The sequence below is a fragment of the Balaenoptera acutorostrata genome, chromosome 15, assembly GCF_949987535.1.
Source record: "Balaenoptera acutorostrata chromosome 15, mBalAcu1.1, whole genome shotgun sequence".
Classification (NCBI taxonomy): Eukaryota; Metazoa; Chordata; class Mammalia; order Artiodactyla; family Balaenopteridae; genus Balaenoptera; species Balaenoptera acutorostrata.
The window spans coordinates 67,232,310-67,250,411 of NC_080078.1; the positions used below are offsets into that span (position 1 = coordinate 67,232,310).

The 18,102-nt window shown below is 55.5% G+C and overlaps 1 protein-coding gene across 4 annotated transcripts in view; it reads right to left on the reverse strand.

Annotated features, from left to right (window-relative positions):
• SOGA1 (suppressor of glucose, autophagy associated 1) overlaps nucleotides 1-13,310 on the reverse strand; it is a 72,155-nt gene extending 58,845 nt beyond the window's left edge. For 3 of the 4 annotated variants that reach the window (XM_057528437.1, XM_007193165.3, XM_007193166.2), the window contains exon 1: nucleotides 11,895-13,309. In XM_057528437.1, coding sequence (XP_057384420.1) covers nucleotides 11,895-13,292 — 1,398 coding nt within the window. In that variant the 5' untranslated portion in view covers nucleotides 13,293-13,309. Of the gene's footprint in view, nucleotides 1-11,894 lie in introns of all 4 variants that reach the window. The other variant, XM_057528436.1, reaches the window with a different exon arrangement.
• Between the last annotated feature and the right edge of the window lie 4,792 nt (nucleotides 13,311-18,102).

Genomic DNA, 18,102 nt, shown 5'->3' on the forward strand with positions numbered 1-18,102 from the left:
ACCGCAACAAAGAGTAGCCCCCGCTCGCCACAGCTAGAGGAAAGCCCGCATGCGGCAACAAAGACCTAACGCAGCCAAAATAAATAAATAAAAATAAATTTTAAATAAATTAATTAATAAATAAAATGTTCCAGGGAATTCCCTGGCGGTCCAGTGGTTAGGACTCGGTGCTTCCACTGCTGTGGACCCGGGTTCGATCCCAGGTGGGGGAACTAAGCTCCTGCAAGCCGATCGGTGCGGCCAAAGCAAAATAAATGTTCCAGGAAAGAATGCTTTCTGCAGGAAACCTACAGGAATGTAAGATGATTAATCTCTGCACAATGAGGACAGAAGTGGGGGTGAGATGTGGGGCTACTGGAACACTCGCATTGACTCCAGATGCCTGGGTCTGATGCAACTGGTCTGGAAAAAGTAGATGGTGAGACGGTCTCCCGACCCATGGGGCTGGAGGTGAAAGTGACCAAACACGAAGCCCCTCTGCAGAAACACAGCAAGCAGCAATGGGTGGGTGAGCCTCAGCAACAGCTCCCAGCTGGCCCACAGGGGACAGGGAAGGAACCAGGGGGACAGGAGGCTCCTGAAGGCACAAGGAGGCAGCCTTTTACCAGCCACCAAGGAAGAGACTGTTCCAGTGCAGAGGTCCCCTGGCCAACTCCCACTCAAGAGAATCAGCCCCCACAGGGCTAGGGTGGACCCTGGGAGGGGCCTGTTCATCCAGTGTCCCCAGGGAACTCTGATCTGGGCCCTGCACAACACATTCTAGAAACCCTGGGATACTAAGGTTGGGTCGGGAGCAGGGAGCCGGGGTCTCAGCCCACCCAGCTCTGACAGGGACTCTGCACTGCCTGGGCCTCCTTCCATTCTGCATCTGTCTCCCACCTCCTCACTGCTCCACCACAAATGCCACCTCCACCAAGAAGCCTCCCTGGCTACCTCAGAGCACAGCCGTTTTGTATGAACAATTAGTGAGTAACTATGGTGGGCCAGATTCATCACCAAATCACTGGATTTAGTCCCCATGATGGTCAGTCTGCTCCCCACTAATCTGTTCTTCGCTTAGTACATGGAGTGATTTTTTGTAAACTGCTACTCTTCTGTTTAAAACCCTCCAATGATCGCCAAAATCTGGAAACAACCTAAATGTCCCTCAACTGGTGAATGGCTAAACAGTGGTACATCCATATGATGGAATACTACTCAGAAATAAAAAGGAAGGAAATGCCAATACCCACAACCACGTGGTTGGAGCCCAAATGCATTATACTAAGTGAAAGAAGTCAGACTCCGTTGGCTACGTACTGTATTAAGCCATTTCCATGACACTCTGGAACAGGCAAGACTATAGGGACAGAAAACAGATCAGTGGTTGCAAGGGGCTGAGGGAGGAGGGAGGAACTGACTACAAAGGGACACGGGGGAATTTTGGGGGTCAATGGTTCTGTCTTGATTGTGGTGGTGGTTAACAGAGCTGTGTGCATTTGTCAAAACTCATTTTATGGTATGTAAATCACCGGACCTGAAAGCAAAACAGAAGCCTGATCCTGCCTACCTGTCCATCTTCATGTCTCCCCATTCCTCCTCTTGTTGGCTACACTCTAGCCACTCGGGTCTTCTCCCAGCATCCAGAAGACACCTTGCCTGTCCTACCTCTAAGCCTCTGCCTGGATTCCCCTCCCCTGCATCTCCCACTACCGGCTCCCCGTCCTACTTGAAGCCTCCAATTAAATGTCACCTCCTCAGAGAAGCCTTCCAGACCCTTCTAAGCCCATTGTGTCCATCTCAACCCTGTGTTTCTTTCAAGGAGCGTATCACAGGTCCCAGCCCAACTGCGTCCCTGCCCAATTTCAAACCTTACCCAAATTTATCACCTCCTGCCCAGGTTCTAGGGACCCAGCCCATCAATGGGCAACAGACCCAGGAAGAATGACTGCTGAGCTAAGGGACCCAGAACCTTCACTCTGCGGGAGCCTCTGCCTGGCCCGCCTTCTCCCACACCACCCTGCCCCCCACGGTCCCTCCCTCAGGCCAAAGCCCAGGCTGCCTGCCCATCTGCCACCCTGGCTCTGGCCCGGGCCACTCACCCTAGCCCGGAAGGGCTGACCTGCAGTTTGGGCCAGCAGTGGCCACAAGGGCGGCATGCCAGCCCCCCGAGAGGCCAGGACAGCCATCTGCTGTCCCTTCTGCCTGTCCTCCAGGGTCTGTCAAGGCTCCAGATGAGATCCTCACACTTGGACCCCAAGGAGGGCAGAAGGCTCTGCAGAGCTCCACTTCCCTCCCAGCTCAAAAGCCAAGACTGTGGGAGTAGCAGCAGGCGGAGGGGAACCCAGAGACTCCATCCCTTCATAAGCAGGGACACTGAGCCTAGAGAGGGACTGGGGACAACCCCATAGTCCCCCAGACTGAACAGAGTCAAGCAGGGAGGGACTCTGGGCTCCCGCCTCCCAGCTTAGCCTCCTTGCCTGGAGGCTCGGCTCTAGTTTTAGGGGAGTCAGGGTGAAAGGTCCTGGAAGAGGAGGGCCAGGATCCCAGACAGGCACAGCCATGCTACACAATGTCCCCTCCCACTGGCATGGAGGCTGCCTGGTCCCAGTGACCCACAGGGTCATGAGGGAAGACAGGTCCTGAACTTACCTCTCAGACAGCAATAAACAGTAACAGGCACTGAGCTCGCTGAGCACTCCCTCCGTGCCAGGCACGTGCCAGGTAGCACACACTATCTCACTGTATCCCCAGCCACCCCACTGACTGGTGAGGAACTGAGGTCAGAAAGGTCAACTCAAAGTCACAGTTCAATGGCACAGCCAGGATTTGACTCCAATTTGAGCTCTAGTAAACTAGACTAGACAGTCTCTATAATGGGACAATAGTGAGAATCATAATAGCTAACATTTACAAGGATTTACCATGTGCCAGACACCGGGCTGAGCTCTGAATGGATGTCTGTTATCTCAATGACAGTCCCTTTGAGGAAAGTGCTATTACTTTATGCCCATTTTACAGATAAGCAAACAGAGGCTCAGGAAGATGAAGCCTCCAAAGGCAATCTGGAGTGAGCCTCCCAGATGTGGCACAGCTCTGTGCATGAGACCACAGACACTCTCTCTGGTGGGGAGCTGTGTGTGTGTGTGCGTGCGTGGAGGGGGTGGGCAGGGAGGAGATGCCCAGAGACCACTGCCCACCAAGGCCAGGCCTGGCTTGTCACTGCCCCATTCCAGGCCTCACGCGCCAGAGCAGGGAGACCTCCGCAGTCCCTGATGCCTCTGGGGGGCACTCACAGCGGGGACACCTGACAGTGTCCCTCCTGTCCTTTCTCTGTTGACAGGAAGGAAGGCAGCTTTTGGATCTGGATGTGTTTAAAACATCCCCCAAAGGGCTTCTGGGCTACAGCCAAATCTCTGAGCAAAGACCATCACGAGACCCCAGTCCTTCTGCCTCTTGCCACTTGTAGGCTGTGTGACCTTTGGCAAGCCCTTTAACCTCTCTGAGCCTCTTACACTTGTGTGAAAGGAAGGGGTTAAGTCCCACCCTGGTAAGAACCCTGCCCTCATGCAGAGCACACAGGGGGAGGGGCTGGAGTGAAACCTGTAATTATCCCATTAATAATCTAATTACTGTAGAGGTAAATGCCCCAAAGGAGCCTATAGGAAGCCCCTACGTGTCTAACACAGGAGCCTGGCCTGGAGCTGAACACATGAAGGTGGAGGAGGAAACCAAGGGAGGCGGGAGGGAACTACAGTACAAAGGCCCCAGCAGTGGGAAGAATGCAGGGATAGAGGCTTGGGGTGCATGGAGCACTCAGAACTTGGGTGAAGCAGGGGTGAGGTGAGGCTGAGAAAGGCAGGACCACACAGGCCACCCAGGCACTTGGGCAGGGCCCAGGATGGGTGTGGAGGGGAGAGGCTGATGCAACTGACCCAGAAGATCCCATGTGGATCTGGGGCAAAACCAGGCAAGAGATGTTTAACTGGTCCAGCCTAGCCACAGGACCCAAAACAGTTTTTCTATTGGAGCCCGAGCTTCTCTTTGCGGTGCAGGCAATGGGAGATTATTCACCCCAGTCTTAGAATGTGGGACCCCAAAGGCAACCCTCCATCAGCAAAGGAGGATCAGCATCCCCATTTTACAGATGAAGAGACTGAGGCTTATAAAGGCAAAGCTCATAGAGGAAAAGGCAGAACCAGGATTCAAGCCCAGGTGGGCTCGGCTCTAGACCACAGTGCTCTTCACCACCTTGGACCCCAGAGAAGGGAAAGGCTGGCCTGCTGCTCCCACCTTCTCTGACTCCCTGCCATTCCTCAGGGAGGCCAGTGCCATCTGCTGACCTGTGGGTCTCCAGTGAATGCCAGGGCCAGCCTGGCCCAGAACACCCCAGAGTCTCTAGCTCTTTCCTCACCCCAGCTCCAAGTTCCTTCTGGCACCAGAAGGAAGAGAATGTGACTGCAGATGAGGTCACGCCTATGGGGCACCCGGGGCAATGACCTTAGTAATAAGCTTGGCTGCTGGTCAGGCCTCTGCTTAGAACTTAGCCAAGCCCCTCCCCTGCGGAACTCTCTCTGCCCCAGAGGCTACACAGGACATGGGGCTCCCTCCCTTCCGCTGTGCCCAGGACAGTGCTGGATGTGCCATATACTTGAATACTAACCCTCCCAAGTGCTCTGCAAGAAAGGGATTAAGTTCCCATTTTACAGATAGGGAGACTGAGGCTTGATGAGGGGGCCTTGCACATGGGGTTCATGTACAGGGAGGCGGTGACAAAGCAAGGTTTGGTCCCAGACCTGATCCCAAAGGTGGAATTTGTCCACCTCCCTCCCGAGAGGCCCTGGGGCCTTGTGTCCGGTGCTACAGACATGGAAAGGAGGCAGCTCCTAGCTCTGCTATAGGTCAACACGGCCCCCTCCCAGCAAGGTGTTCACAATGCCTCAGCTCAGTTCGGCCTTCAGTGCCCTTCCCGAGCAGGCCCAACTCCCCTTCCCAGCCTCTCCCTCACCACTGCCCCCTCCCACAACTCCCTCCAGCTCTTCTGTTTTAAGCCTGCAGCCGGCCTGCAGCCCACCTGCAGACCCTGATCACTGCCTTTCATTCAACCATGCAACAAATATTTATTGAGTCCCTACGATGTGCCAGGCACGGTCCCAGCAGCTGGACACAGAGGCAGTCATTCAAGGCTAACTCCTCAACTCTAATGCCTCCTCCTCCAGGAAGTCTTCCAGGTCCCTCCTCTGAGTGCTCACATGTCCTCCAACCTTCTCTATCCTGGCCTCCTTTTCCCAGGCAGAATCAGGCACCCTTTAGGGATGGCAGTGGCATGGTCCTCCACAGTCCCCAGCAAAGGGGGAGGGGGGAGGAGGCGGGAGATGAGGGCAAGCAGGAAATTCCGAGGAAATTAGAAGGGAGTTGCCCCTGGGCGCTGGCAGGCCTGACAATTGCTCCATTTCACTCAGCTCATTGGGCCCAGGCCCAAGTGCTGGGTGTCCGGGGCCTGAGGGCCTTTGGTGCATCTTCTCCACCTTGGTGACCTGCCAGCCCCTTATCTGCCTACATACCACTCAGCCCCAGCCAGGCTCCTAGGACCCCCAGATCCAGAAGACTGCAAAATCAAGCCCCTGCCACACTCCTCACTGTTCCCAGCAGCCTAGTGGAAGGAAGCCTCATGGAGGAGCTGAAAACAGTAGTTTGTACACATGAGCTCCAGGGAGACACGGGCCAGGATTTCCTGTGTTTCTGTGTAGCTGAAATGTCACAGCCAGTTTGTGTGTGTGTGTGTGTGTGTGTCTGGGTAACCTGGTCTGTGGGTCTTTGGCTCCTGTTAGCAAATGCTACAGGTCTGACATCTGAGTGCTCTGTGCTCGTGTCCTGCTTCTATGTACATAGCTACATGTCTTGCTCACGTGTGTCTCTTGGGTGTGTGTCTATGAGCCCCGGGCGTGCAAGGACCTCTGCTGCTTGCTCTCTTTGTGGAAGAGGCAGCATGGGTGGCTGGGTGATGAGCTGTGTCTGAGCCCGCTTGGCAGGGGCGTATCTGTGGATCTCCGTGGATGCGAGCACCTGTGTGTAATGACTCTGGGTGGGTTTGTGTGTGCGTCCGCATACACACGTGTGCTTCTGATATGTCTGACGGTGTCTCCAGGGTGTGTCCATCTCTGGGACATGGCCAAGTGTGTCTGGGGGCGTGTAAGTGTGTGTTTCTGAGCCAGCAGTCTCCTAGATGGTGTGAGTCTCTGTTGTGTCTGTTTGGTAACTGCGGGTGTGATGAGACAGGAGGTGGTGTATCTTGCATGGGTTTGTGTACTTCTCTGAGCCAGTCTCCTCCCTAATAAGTCTGGAGGTGTGCTTCTGCAAACAGACAGCACAAGCATGTCCCTGGATGTGTATGTGAGACATGTGTGAGTGGTCGCGGATCTCTGAGCACACGCTGTGAATATGTGTACATGTGTCTGTGTGTGCAAGAAAGAGTGTGCCCAGGGACACAGGCCAAACCCCTCTGTAAGGAATGCTGGGAGCCCTGGTAGCTTCGTGGTCCCCCTAAGGCCTCAGCAGCAGCCGTCTCACCTTCTGCAGCTCATTCTCCATCTCGCTGGAGCTGCCCCCCTCCCCCCATGACAGGCGACCAGCTGAGGATCCTTAAAGACCCAGTTCTCAGAGCAGCTTCTTTCAGGCCACCTCTCAGCTGCCACAGGGAGGGCTGGGACTCACGGCAGGGACTAGCCAGGAGCTTTGCTGACCATGGTGACCACTCCTCTCCCCGCCACAGTGACAGATATACTGGAGTCCTCCCCCTACAGCTCCCAGGAACTGAGAGCTTCACAACTTGTGGGTTACTGCCCCAGACACCTGGCACAGGGCCTGGTACCTAGGAGGCACTTGGAAAATATGTGTTGAATGAATGAATGAATGAATGAATGAATGAATGTCTGGAGAAGCAGGTATGGGAATGGTGACAACCAGGACAGGCACTAACATTTACTGTGCACTAGATCTATATCATCACTCAGAAAAGGGTCCCCATGACCCTGGGGCAGGCATGCTTATCGCCCATTTTTCAGAAGGAAAAACAGACTCTGAAAGACTGAGAATCTCACCCAGAGTCACACAGCTTATAACTGGCAAAACCAGACGAGAACCCTGCTCTGGGAAACTTGGAGGCACAAGCTGCCTCCTGCATGGGAGAGGGTGGAAGAGAGACTGGGGAAGGGAGCTCCTTGGGGTTGTCTAGTGAGGTTCCCAAGTATATCAGCTGTGCAATCTTGGGCACATTACATAACCTCTCGGTTTCCTCATCTGTCAAATGGGTCTGATATCAGAACCCTCCACACAGGATTGCTGTGAGGAGTAAAGGACTTACTTAACCCAGAGCCTGGCACACTGGAAATGATCTAATAGCTGATAGCATTTGTGAGCAAGAACCACAGAAGGCCGGAGATCAGTGGTCTGGGGGTCTCCTGGCCAGCTCTAACATTCCAGCACTCTGGATTCCAACCTAACCATTATCTAACCCTTAAGTCTTGATCCAAACCCCCACCACTTCCTCCAAGACCTCAGATCCCTGGTCCCAATCACACTTTCTACTGGTGCAGGGTACATATTCATGTACACACACGCAGGCACATGTCCCCAACACACCGCCTGCAGGCTCCAGGTTCTCGGCCCCAGCAGATGTCATTCTCTACTTGGTCCCAACAAGTCTTAGCCTGGAGCCCTGCACACAACAGAATTCCTCTCAACAACCTATGTCCCAGACTAGACATGCTGTTAGCAACCACAAGCTCATGCTCCAGTCGGACTGTAGAAAGAACAGGACCCAGAGTTAGACCAACCAGGTTTGGAATCCTGGCTGTGTGACCAGGAGCCTCCATTTACCCAACTGTATAATGGGAACTGGAGGGGAATTAGATGCTTCCTCTGGGCCCTTCTGGCTGACATCTAGATTGGCTACACTTCAAACACTCACATGTAGAACCTCCAAGGAGGTGGGGAGGCCTCGCTTCATGAAGCCCACACAGCATGGAATGTGATCACTCCTTCCTGTCCTCCTCGGAGCAGTTCCTGATTTATCAACATCCTAAAGCTAGGGGGATCCCCCCTCCTGGCTTCTCCCAGTTCCCTCAAGAATGAAGGCTTTGACATCCTATCTGCTCATTGGCTAACAATAATAACAATTCCCTAAAAGATGAGGGATTTCACTGCTTGCAAAATGTCTTATCTATTCACACCTCCCTGATTCCTGAAAACAATCCTATGAAGTTGCCCAGGCAGGTTCCATCATCTTCATTTTATAGATGGAAAAAAAAAAAAAAAAAAAGAGCTCAGAGAGGCCAAGTGACTTGCTCATGGCCACACAGTAAATGGCAGGTCTCTAGACCAGGTCTTTGGGATCCAACGCTCAGATTCTTCCATCCACACCAGGTGGGTTCCCAGCATGTCCTCAAAAGATGCATGGGCAACAGTTAGTGGTGATGGGGAGATGGAAGACTTCAGACCACCAGGGTTTTGAAGGTCAAACAGTCCATGTGTCTGCCCTGCAGCCAAAGCTGTCTCTTAGAATCCTGGAACCTTAAAAGTTAATAACCTGCAGACTTCCTTGGCTGAGGTCAGGCAACTCAACTACAGCCTCCACATAAATATCCTCCTCAAGTAATCACAACCACCACATTTTGTGTCGTTTACCAGCTGCTTTCCACAAACCCCATGTCTTTATCCAACATGCAAGGTTGAATAACTGAATAACTCAACGGACAGCAAGCTCACTCCCTTCTCTGTAGCAGCTCCTTCTATCGTCTCACTGAGAGAGAGCTGCCCCATTTCCACTTTTTCCACTCGGGTCCCAGAGTAAGCCTCATGCCACAGGAGATCTGCCGTCACCCGCAAGGTCTTCCCCAGTTGATGGTTCCCAGTGCCGCCCACCAGCTGGGAGGTGAGCTCAAGCAGGGCCCCACTGGACTCAGTGGGACTCAACCCAAGGCAGCACGAGGCCTGCTGGGAACACACTGGGGATCTGAAGTCCTTCTCCTGGTAACTCAGATCCTGCATCTTAGAAGCAAAGTGGCCCAGAGGGGCAGGAAACACGTCAAGAGTACAAGGTACTCTTACTCCAAGCCTGGCTGCCTGGAGAACTGGCTCTGGGACCTGGAACAAGTCCCCTCCCCGCTGTGGCCACAGTTTACCCATCTGTAGAATGAACAAAACAACACCTCCTGTAATAGCCTCTGCATCTATGGCCCACATCCATGGCCTCTAGATTTTCATCTTGCCTCTGTGAGGCTGGCAGCTGGAGAGAAGTTCAGGGACTGACCCATGTATACACAGTGGTAACCGCACAATCTGGTCCTGCTCACCTCTCCATCCAATCTCCTTCCTCTCTCCAGCCTTGGCACTGATCCTCGAAATCCACGAGCTTTTTCCTACTTCCCTTGGCCTGGAATGGTCTTACTCCAGCTTCTTATTCAGCTGGCTCCATCTCATCCTTCAGCCCCTGGCCTCCCTTAGCACCCCTAGCCCCAGCTTCATGTGCTCTCAGCACACTGTGTCCCTCCCCACCCTTATCATGATCTGTACTGTGACGTAGTGTATGACTATTGTTTAATCTCAGTCTCCCCCACTAGACGAACAGCTCCATGAAAACAGACACTTCATCCTCTCCCATGGCTGTATCCTCAGATCTGCGCTAGTGTCTGGTACACAGTAGGCCTTAAATAAGTAGTTGGTGAATGAATGAACGAGGGGCTGGGACGGCTTCAGGTGGGGAGGAGGATCTATTCTGCCCCCATGGAGTCCACAAGAGAACATGATAAGCGCCCACGGAAATGTGTCACATACCACTTGAGAATAGCAGTGATGGAAATTACCCTCATCTGAGGCTCGCTACATGCCAGGCGCTCTAGTGGTGTTTGCACACATAACTCATTTAACCCTTAAGGCTGGAAGATGTGTGATGTCCCTTTATACAACGAGGAAACTGAGGTCCAGAGACATTAAGTAACTGGCCCAAGATCACACAGCCAGGAAGGCACAGACCCCAGATCTAACAGTGGCCTAAGGCCTGCACGTGAAGCCAGAAACACTGCATGAATGGGGGAAATTGAGGCTGCACCCTGACCCAGGCAGTGGGAGGTCCCCAGCCTGGCCCTGGCCCCTGTGAGACCTTAGGCTCAATCCCCAACCTTCTGGAACTATTTTCCATCTTAACAGTCACGGGTGGCTCACAGGGACTCCAGAGCTCTGCCTGCTGACTTCCTGGAATGAACAGGAGCCCCAGGGGTGGGTGCGTGAGACCCTAAAGCAAAGCTCTATGGCCCATCTTCCCTTGCCAGGGGGAGCAGTTGGGGCCAGGAGGCAGGAGTGAGGAGCTCGGGGTCCGAGTTTAGAGCAGCTCAGGCAAGGAGTACTGGAAGCAGCTCAGAGCACCAACTGGGCAGGGCCAGGCCTCCTTCTGGCTTGTCTCCCTCCTCTTACCCACCCTCCACTTGTCTTCTCCTCACCACTGGCTTTTGAATACTATAGGAGCTGACTGAACCCCTGACTGTCAACAGCGAATGGGGTCTTTAGGAAGGCTTACCCTCCCACTTAACAGATGAGAAAACTAAGCCCTGGCCTGAGGAAAGGTTAGAGGCTAAAGGGGTAGATTATTCTGATTCAGACAGACCCTGTCCTTCTATTCTACAACAGTTACTAAACGTACGCTGGAGAGCAGATGCTGGGGAAAATAGGGAGGGGGAGACACAGTTAAGTAAGACCTTACAAACTCTAATGAGAGAGAAACCCTTTTGGCCAGAAGAGCTACAGTGCAAAGCTAAGTGTTGCTGGGCAGACATAAACTAGCAGAGTGCCGTGAACTCGGTGGCTCTTGGCCAGGGGTGCTCTGGGTATTGTGCCAGGACATCAACTAATAAAAGTAGGTACATTTCAGCCTCTTCCAAACCATGCCCAGACAGTGGTGGCAGAACCCATGAAGCTTCCCAGGCCAATATCGACACACAGGGCTGGGCTGTCCCTAAAGCTGCCTCGGTGCCAGGCAGCGGGCAGACAGAGCCTGGCCTGCACCCAGCAGGTGCTTATGTCCACCGAAAGCGTGAAGGCCAAGCCTGCTCTCCCGGGGAAGCTCTCAGGTCCCCACCACCCCCAGCCAAAGGAAAGGCCCCTTTCAGATGTCAGTTTCCCTCCTCTCACTGGGAACTTGGGAAGGAGATGGGCACTGCCGTGGGGCACCAATGCAGCTGCTGTGTGTACAGGGCCTGTCCCAAACTGGGCAGAAGATAATACGCTGGGATTTAGGAAGCTGCCTCTGAACCGGTTCTCCCACGACATCATCCTCCCAGGCTGTGGGACCGTTAGGGCGGAAGTCGGACTCTAGCCAAGGGGATGTTCCCAGATGTCAATGCTTTCAAACCGGACCCGCCCTGAAAGGCAGGCAGGGACAGGCCTGAGCCAGGAAAGCCCTGGGTAAAGACTCAGGATGGTGTTCTGGCCTCTCCTTGGCAGGGGATGGCCACAGGTCTCCCTGGCAGCACGGCACACCAGTGCCTGTCCCAGAAAGGAGAGCCGCCAAAGGCCTGGTCTCTGGCTTGGGGGTGGAGGCTCTGAGCAGCTGAATCAGAGGTCCAGCCCCTCACTGAGCACCCACCCCCATCCCAAGTACCGCATCTAGGCATCCTCCAAAGTACTTTTCTCAAGCCCCCCTTCCCAAATCAGGGTCCTTTGGGCAGTCTCCTCTTCCAGGTTCCTTCCTCAGGAGAAGGTGTCCCAGATACAATGGGAAGCGGGATGTGAGGGAGCCCCTGAGGGTTTAGGCCCCTTTCCCAGCTCGTGCGGTGGGACAGCGGGCCGGCTGGTGCCTCAGGCCGGTGGGGCTGACACCCGCGCCTCCCCGCGGCCTCCCTTTCCCGCACCAGCGCCCTCACCTTGAGATAGTCGTTTTCTGAGCGCAGCTCCTCCAGCTCTCGCACGAAGCCGCCGGGCCCGCAGTCCAGCATCTCCTCGGTGAGGTCGGAGAAGGCGAGCGAGGCACTGAGTGGCAGGCGGCTGCTCCCCACCGACGACGCGGCCACCGACGGCTCCTCGGGGGAGGCGGGGGGCCGCGGAGGCTGTTGTGCGGACGGCGCGGGCTGGGACGGCTGCCCGGTGCGGGCGCCCCCCGGGCCCCCGGCCGCTGACTCGGCGTCGCTGCTCAGCGCCAGCTCCAGGCCCAGCAGGCGCGCCTCCTCCGACGCGCAGTCCGACACCTCCGAGCTGCTGTCGGTGAGGCTGGGCGGCGGTGGTGGCGGTCGCGGCCCGGTCCCCGGACGCGGACGGCCCTTGGCGCGGACCCCGGTGCGGACACCGGCCACCCGGGTCCCTGAGCCCCGCGCCCCGGACGCCACCGCACGCCCCTTCTTGTCGGGCCGCGCCGAGGACGCGGCGCTGCAGGCGGCGGCTGCGCCCGGGCCTGGGCCGCGGCGGCCCTTGGCCAGCGACCAGCCGGCCACGTCCTTGGGCCGGGCCGGCGACGGCGCGCGGTGGCTCTTCTTCCTCTCCGGAGCGGGAGCGGGCGGGGGGCCGCAGCCCCGAGCCGGGGACTCCCCCGCCGGCACCTCCATCGCGGCCTCCCTCGGCCTCAGCGAGCGGCGCTCATGGCCTGGGCCCGCCCGGCCTCCGCACCCCGTGGGAGGCTCCTGACGCCCCTCCGGCCGCTGGGGCCGCGGCTCCTCTCGGCCCACCTCAGCCCCCCGGCTGCGCTCTGGCCCCGACCCCCGCCGCACGGTCTCTCCGCTGCCCTGGGCTCGGAGAGAGCGGCCCGATCGCCTCCAGGCGCCCCGGCTCCGGCTCCGGCTCCGCCCGGCGCCCGCCCCTTCGGCCTCGCCGCGCCCCCGGAGCGCGCCCGGGCCCCGGCTGCCTGCACGCCGATCGCTCTCTCGGGCTCCGAGTCCGGCTGCGGCCCGGGCCCCGGCTCCGCCCGGCGCGGCCCGCCCCCCGCGCAGCCCCGCCAGCTCCCCGCCCCGCCGCCTCGGCTCGGGGGCGCGCGGCTCCGCGAACAAAAGGCGGACGCGGCGGGAGCGGCAGGGAGGGACACAGGCAGCGAGCGAGGGAGGGATCTGCGAAGCAACAGCGACCCCCTCGAGGGTCAGGCGGGCCGGGGCTGCCGTGGCCCGGGCTCCCTTCCCCTCCGCTCCGCCGCCGCCCCCTCCCCTGCTGGCCTGGGGAACGCACCCGGCGGAGGCGACCCTGTTCCCCTCGTCCGCGCAGGAGTCGCGCGAGCGGCGAGAGGGGGGACTCCTAGGTAGAGGCCGGGTGGACCTCAGATCGCGGGAGCCAGCATCCATATACACGCCGAGCACCTCGCCCCTCGAGGCTGTGCAGAGCGTGCGCGAACTCCGCCCCCCTGAACCTCGCAGAGCAAGACCGATTATCCCAATGTACAGATGGGTAAACTGAAGCCTAGGGAAGACAGGCGATCAGCCCACGGTTAGCGGCAGAGCCGGGATGGAAGCCAGACCTCGCGCCTCCAGGGCGTGCTCCGCATCTTCTGGCTTGGCTTCCCTCTCACAGTCGTGGGGAGCGTCGGGCCCTGGGTGCATGCCCGGCTCTGCACGCCGTGACCGGCTTGTGATCCCAGGCATACTCCCTCCTCCCCTGACCCCGGTCTCAGGTTCTGCAGGGCTAAAATGGAGGCGACCCGTTCTCAGGAGTCAGACCAGCGGATGCTTTGGGAATAGGTTTTGGCTCCCGTGGGGGCTGGTCCGAGCTGGACATGGTTGCCCTGATCCCCACGCGTCCCACACAGGAACAACTCCGGATAACCCCGGAGCCCCGGCTCTGGTGGGTGTCGTTTCTTTCCTTCCAGAACTGTGCTCCTGTGTTGTTGATTTTCGCTTGTGTCTGTCACGTCTTCCCCGCCCCCGCTCCTCGCTGCTACTCCCTATCGCCACCGAGCCGCTGCTGGGCAGAGCCACTTGAAGTCCTTTGGCTGCCCGGCTGGCAGGCGCTCACTCTCAGGGTAGCACCCCCTGGCGGGCGTGGGGGGCAAGGCTGGTGTTTACCGGTCTGCAGCCTCTTCTTCCTCCCTCTATTCCCCTTCCTTTCCTTTTCCTCCTCCTTCTCCCCCTTTCCTCCTTTCTTTTCCATTTCTCTCTTTCCCTCCTCTTCCTCTTCCCCCAAACCTGTTGCTTCACCTCCTCCTGCCCTTGACACACAGCTGGCCCAGGTCCACTCTGTTTCTGTGCCACCTGCCCCGCAGCGGTGAATACACTCCCGGGGTATGCCCTCTCCCGGTGAGGCACGGCTTCATCCCCATCTAGGTGTGTCTAGGTGTGTAAGTGCCCCCTCTATCCTCGGATCCTTCCTCTGGGTGCCCCCCACGGAGCCAGGTAAGGAGCAGGGCCACTCAGCAGGTTCTCTGCAAACACTTCTTCAGGGGCATTTCCACCCCCGTCCTGGCAAGGCACCTGCTCCCCTGCCCCCACTGACTGTCCACTCACCCAGTCCACAGGCACCAGGTGGGACCCTGAGGGACACAGTGGTGGACTTGTCAATGGTGAGTTCCTGACCTCATGGGGCACACGGTAAAGGGAGGAGATGAGCCACAAAAGACTCACCACAAACAGGATGGCATGGCATTTCACAGGGGCAAGGGCCAGGGTAAGCCCTCCTGCTTCCCGGGCCTCAGAAGACCCCACTTGGTTTAGTCTGATGTAACAGATGACAGGGTCCTTCTAGCTCTGATGTCCCCATTTCTTGTAGACTGGTTCTGGCCTGGCACAGAGAGATGCTGTGTGGCTCTCAGAAATTGTTTACCCTCTCTGAACTTCAGTTTCTCCATCTATGCAGAATGTGGGCTTGGAGATGTTGGATGGTGAGAATCCCGGCAGGGGACATGCTACATAGAGCAGGCTGCTCAGCCACTCCTGACACACCCAGGGCCACACCAGCGGTGGCCTGGATCTCCCCATGTGGGCCTGGGCCCGAGTCCTGGCTCTACCACAAACCCTGTCTGGGTCCCAACACTCATGGCTGAGCAGGGCGCTGATGGCCATTCCTGCTTTGAAGGTCTTTGGATTTGGGGAGCCATGAATCTACATTGCGGCCCCAGAAGAGCCTGGGGAGCAGCAAGGCCCTGGTGGGGAGGGGCCCAGGGCTTGGGTCAAGGTGGGGGTCTGGACTCAGGTCACACCAGGGAAACAGCGAAAGGAGTGAGACTAGCCAGGGGCCCAGAATTGGCTCCATGCAGGTGGGGAGGCCCCCTGGGGTTTCCTGAGCCCTGGGCACTCATGCCAGGCTCTGTGCTCAACACTTCAGCAGAGGATCTCAGAAAGGTTAGGAACTTCTTGTGGCTGATTATATTTTCCAAAGACAGGCTCAGCAATATATAGCTCATCCCAATTACTCTTTTTTACAGTGTGGCAGTGACACTCTTCCAGTTGAGTGACGTGGTCTATGTTCCCTCTCCTTGAACCTGAGCAGACTTTTGTAACTGCCTCAACCAATAGAGAATGGCAAAAGCAACAGTGTGAAGCTAGGTCATAAAAGGCAATATGGCTCTTACAGCTCAATTTCTCTCTGCCTCTGTTTCTCTGTGTCTCTCAGTCTCTGTCTCTCTCTCTCAATCCACTCTCCCTTGGGACGCAGCCACCATGTTGGGAGGAAACCCAGGCCTCATGCAGAGGCCACGTGAAGGTGCTCCAGCCAACAACTCCAGCTCCAGTCCCCGCTAAGCCCCGGACATGTGAGAGAAGGAACTTTCAGATGATTCAGCCCCCAGCCTTGGAGCTGCCCCAGCTGATGCCAAGTGGAACAGAAATGAGCTGTCCCAAACTGCAAAATATTGTTGTTCTAAGCCACTAATTTCGGGGGTAGTTTGTTACGCAGCAATGGATAACTGGAATGCTTGTTCAAGGTCATACAGCTTGGAAGCGGCAGGGCTGGGGTTGATTGGAACCCAGGGCCATCCAGCTTCAGAGCCTGTTGTGCTGCACTGTTGGGTGGTGTCCAGCTCAGGCACACAGTGTGTACCATATAAAGCTCTACTCCAGAAGGCACGAAATGTTAAGTGATTCTAAGAATTATATATCAGATTGTACGAAATGAAGATGCTGATCACCCAGCGGAAGAACAGTTTATGTTCTCCCATTCAAGTGGCTAAATTGACCAACATGATGGAAACTGAATGGAGAGTAGGAAGGCTCCAAAAAGGAGGTGATTTTTTTTTTTTAAATAAAGGTTCTGTTCCTTATACAAACCACTGGCTGAAGGAGGAGAATTAGAAGAATTAGTAGGGAAACCTGCTTTTGTTGTTGTTGTTGCTGTTTTTGGCCGCACCACGTGGCATGCGGGAAGGATCTTAGTTCCCTGACCAGGGTTCGAACCCATGCCCTCTGCAGTGGAAGCATGGATTCTTAACCACTGGGCCACCAGGGAAGTCCCCGAACCTGCTTTAAATAGGGTAGTCAGGGAGGCCTCTCTTAGGAGGTGACATTTAAACTGAGTTATTCAGTTTAAATGAGCCAGAATAAGAGAATGCCAGGCAGAGAGAACAGCAAGGGCAAAGGCTGAAGGAGGAACAAGCTTGATAGATGTTCAAGGAAGTAAGAAGGTCAGAGTGACCGGCACCTGATGGGTGATAGAAGAAGGACAAGACAGAGCAGGACTGGACGGTGGGAGCCACAGCAGCCCTGGGCAGGGCTTTATTGTTTGTTTGTTTGTTTGTTTTTAAAATATCTTATATATATATTTTAAATTTATTTATTTTTGGCTGCATTGAGGCTTCGTTGCTATGCGGCTTTCTCTAGTTGCGGCGAACGGGGGCTACTCTTCCTTGCAGCAGGTGGGCTTCTCACTGAGGTGGCTTCTCCTCTTGCAGAGCACGGGCTCTAAGTGCGCGGGCTTCAGTAGTTGTGGCACGCGGGCTCAGTAGTTGTGGCTCATGGGCTCTAGAGCACAGGCTCAGTAGTTGGGGCACACGGGCTTAGTTGCTCTGCGGCATGTGGGATCTTCCTGGACCAGGGCTCGAACCCACGTACCCTGCATTGGCAGGCAGATTCTTAACCACTGCGCCACCGGGGAAGCCCGGGGCTTTATTGTTGATGCAGTGACAAGCCACTGGGGACTTGGGAGTAAGCAGGGGTGAGATGTAATCTAATTTGTGCTTTAAATAGATCACTCTAGCTGATGGCAAAAAGATTCTAGAAGATGGGTAAAGGGCCTACTGAACCAGCCTCTGAGAGGTAACGGTGGCTTGGATGAGGGTGGAGGCAGTGGAGAGGGAAGAAGAGGGGTAGTTTTGAGATCTGTTCTGGAGCTTTGAAGAGTTAGACACGCTTGGTTGGAGGTGAGGGATCAGAGAAATGAAGTCAAGTTCAACTCCCAGGTTACTGGCTTTCGTTACAGGATGAGTGACGGTGCATTTAACAAGACAGGGAAAACAGCTTAAATGTGGTCGGGGGTAGAGAGACCAGGTTTAGAGGGGGAAATGGAAAGTTCTTTCTGGACCCAATCAGTTTGAGATGTCTGTGGAGACAGCCAAGTCATATAGGTAAGAGACCTATGAGTGTGGAGCCCAGGGTAGCAGTTGGTCCGGAGTCATGAAGAGTCATCCGCATTTAGACAATATTTAAATCCATGAGACCAGATAGGGTCACATAGAGAGAGGGTCTACAGAGAGAAGAAAAACCAGGAAGTTAAGAATTCCTGGTTCTACAAAATTGGGTCATTTGTAGAGACATGGATGGACCTAGAGCCTGTCATACAGAGTGAAGTAAGTCAGAAAGAGAAAAACAAATATCGTATATTAACACATGTATGTGGGATCTAGAAAAATGGTACAGATGAACTGGTTTGCAAGGCAGAAGTAGAGACACAAATGTAGAGAACAAATGTATGGACACCAAGGGGGGAAAGCGGGCGGGGGGGTGGTGGTAGGATGAACTGGGAGATTGGGATTGACATATATACACTAATATGTATAAAATAGATAACTAATAAGAACCTGCTGTATAAAAAAATAAAATAAAATAAAATATTGAAAATAAATAAAATAAAAAAGAATTCCTGGTTCTATCACAGATACAGAGAACCAACTAGTGGTTACCAGTGGGGAGAGGGAAGGAGGGAGGGGCAACATAGGGGTAGGGGAGTATG